This window comes from Aplysia californica, unplaced genomic scaffold (genome assembly GCF_000002075.1).
Source record: "Aplysia californica isolate F4 #8 unplaced genomic scaffold, AplCal3.0 scaffold00072, whole genome shotgun sequence".
In the NCBI taxonomy this organism is placed as follows: domain Eukaryota; kingdom Metazoa; phylum Mollusca; class Gastropoda; order Aplysiida; family Aplysiidae; genus Aplysia; species Aplysia californica.
This window is the reverse complement of record NW_004797342.1, coordinates 1,804,892-1,807,391: the sequence shown is the minus strand read 5'-3', so window position 1 is coordinate 1,807,391 and position 2,500 is coordinate 1,804,892. Positions and strand designations below refer to the sequence as shown.

The window sequence follows — 2,500 nt, the reverse complement described above, 5'->3', positions numbered from 1 at the left end:
TCACAAAAAAGTTCTCAGAAAGACAATACATTGCATATTAACACTCCCTCACCACACTTTGTGTGGGGAATTGGTGAAAACACAACTTTTTTTTTCCCGCAAAAAATATTTAGCTTTATTGATTAACATTCAATGTACTAAAAACAAATAGCATAAAGTGATACAAGTAAACTGAAATACACTTATATTGTTTTTCTTCTGATACATAACATGCAACAGTTTACAGTAGATCAGAAAAGAGACAAAAACTGTTCTAACAATGAAACATGTCCACCGTCATGTAATGTGAAATTCAAACATATTCACTTATAATCTTTACAGTCGTTTCAAATAGTCTCTATCGTGTTGTTTATATGCGACATACGTGACCTAGTGTATGAGTTCCTGGTCATTCTTCATGCAAGGCGCAAATCTTATCGGGTGAGATATCATTGTAAAAGTTTAAATGTGAAGTACCATCCTTAAACGTCATATTTTGTGTACGAAGGGTACCAACTATGATGGTCCTCTACTAGTAGAAAAAAAACGAAGCAGAAATTGCGTGGCTGACAATTGCCCAGGCTACAAATTCCGCTTATACAAACATTCGCCTACATTTTAGTTTTCTTTACAGAATTCGTTTGTTTTAATTTCAGATGGCAAGAATATTGCTCGAGGACTACCACGATGTGTCGGTGTTTACAGTTTTCGCTCAACAAGTCTACGAGGAGGAAGACGGAAATGAAGTCCTGAAAGCTGACCTGCTGAGGGTCAAGCATTACTTCTACTCCGTTTTGTGCAAGCTGGACACAATCATGCGTACAAGCAACAGTCCTGTCACAGAGTTTGTTTGTTCTGATGTGATGCCTGATTCGCTGAAAAATATCGCATCTGATAAATACAGATATCAGCGGGCATTCTTGTTGTTAAACAGTGCAAAGAAGCACATTGAAGCTCTATCTAAAGACTATGGAAAACTACGGGAAAATGTCTCCACTGCTTAGAATGCATGAAAGGCCATAAACACAATAGTTACCATCATATTTTGATAAACATTTGTACAGCTTTAACAGAAGCGCCTCCAGTGATTGAAAGCTTGCATATACGTCTTATTTTATCTGTAATAAAATTGTGGCAATATTTGTGTTTCCCTTTCAAAGATCTAAATTTTAATTGTAAGCCACTTTTAATGAGTTATCATTATTATCTTGATTGTCTTTTAATTCATGGCTCGTCTGCATGTACATAAGGCACTGTCTCATGTATTTTTGTCAACATCAATACTTTGTAATCTGATAGATATCAAAACATATGTGATATATTATTTTTTATGCATGAAAAGTTTATACTATCTCTTTCGCCGTATTAGTTATATAAAGACCATAACTTATTTAATTGTTTTCTGTAACCATCAACACAATAACTGTCTCATAACATTGTTCATTCTTCTTTATTCTGATCCCTTGATCCCTTGTTTATAATGTACTATACTTTCTCTTTTTCAACATTCTAATTTATTTCTTTTATACAAAGATAGACAAGAAGCATTTCGCAAAACATATAAAATACGGTTTCCAGTTACTTGTAAGGAGAAAAGTATTTTAAAAATCAAAACTGGGGGCATCGACAGATCCCTTTTTGTCTGTCCCTGTCGTTTTATGCACACAAAAAAAAAATGAAATTATGCAAAATGAGCCCCAAAAATGTGAAATTATGCGATTCTGTTAATCTTAACAAAGAATAATAAAGGAAAATAATCAGAAATTATGCAAAAAATGATCAAATTTTGCTCAATTATGCGGGGTGCATAAAACCACAGGGACAGTTTTGTCTTTACGTCTTAGTTTTAAACATTTATATAAAATCATCGAAATAATATGCTCTTGTGTAATACGATTATAATATCAGTTAAAGCGAAAGACAAAATCTAAAATTTCACAGAGAATATTTTAAAAGCTCTAAATATTTAGAGTGTTATAAAAAAAATCCTATCTTGGGAAATTAAACAGATTTTAATTTATTTAAGTATTATTTTTTTGCACTCTTTATATATTTGAAGTACGCCTTAGCAAGGTAATTATTCCAATGCAGATAATTTTCTTTGTCCTGCTCTTATTACGAGTATGCAGTTAATTTTCGTCGCTGTCAAGCATATAAACTCCGGCGTTGCTCCGCTCTTTGTTATTAAAGTGTCGGTGGCAGTCGAAAGGTATGGGTTTCAAACTCATTCAATATAAAAGTCAAGCTATATTAGCTGCCAATTAAAATGTTTATTATGTTGATTTCCTTTTTAATTGTTCACTGATTCATCCGTATGTTTTTGTTGATTGCGATTGTATATATATTGTTATTCATAGCAAGGATAAATGCTTATGAAATTATTCTTCAAATAGTGTACTTAATATCTGTATCCCTTTTATGTTAACTGGAAATATCTATGTTATTTATCTCAAACCAGTAGAACTGATAAGAGTTTCAACTATTGTTATATGTTATTTTGCATATCGTAAGAGAGAGAGAG

General features: G+C 32.4%; 1 protein-coding gene across 1 annotated transcript in view; it reads left to right on the top strand.

The window, feature by feature from the left end:
- The window catches only part of LOC101852083, a 6,092-nt gene extending 4,420 nt beyond the window's left edge, over positions 1 to 1,672 (top strand). Inside the window, exon 4 of the mRNA XM_005093937.3 lies at positions 636 to 1,672. Within this exon, the coding sequence (XP_005093994.1) occupies positions 636 to 983 (348 nt within the window). The 3' untranslated portion in view covers positions 984 to 1,672. The remainder of the gene's footprint in view (positions 1 to 635) is intronic.
- Positions 1,673 to 2,500: the final 828 nt, after the last annotated feature.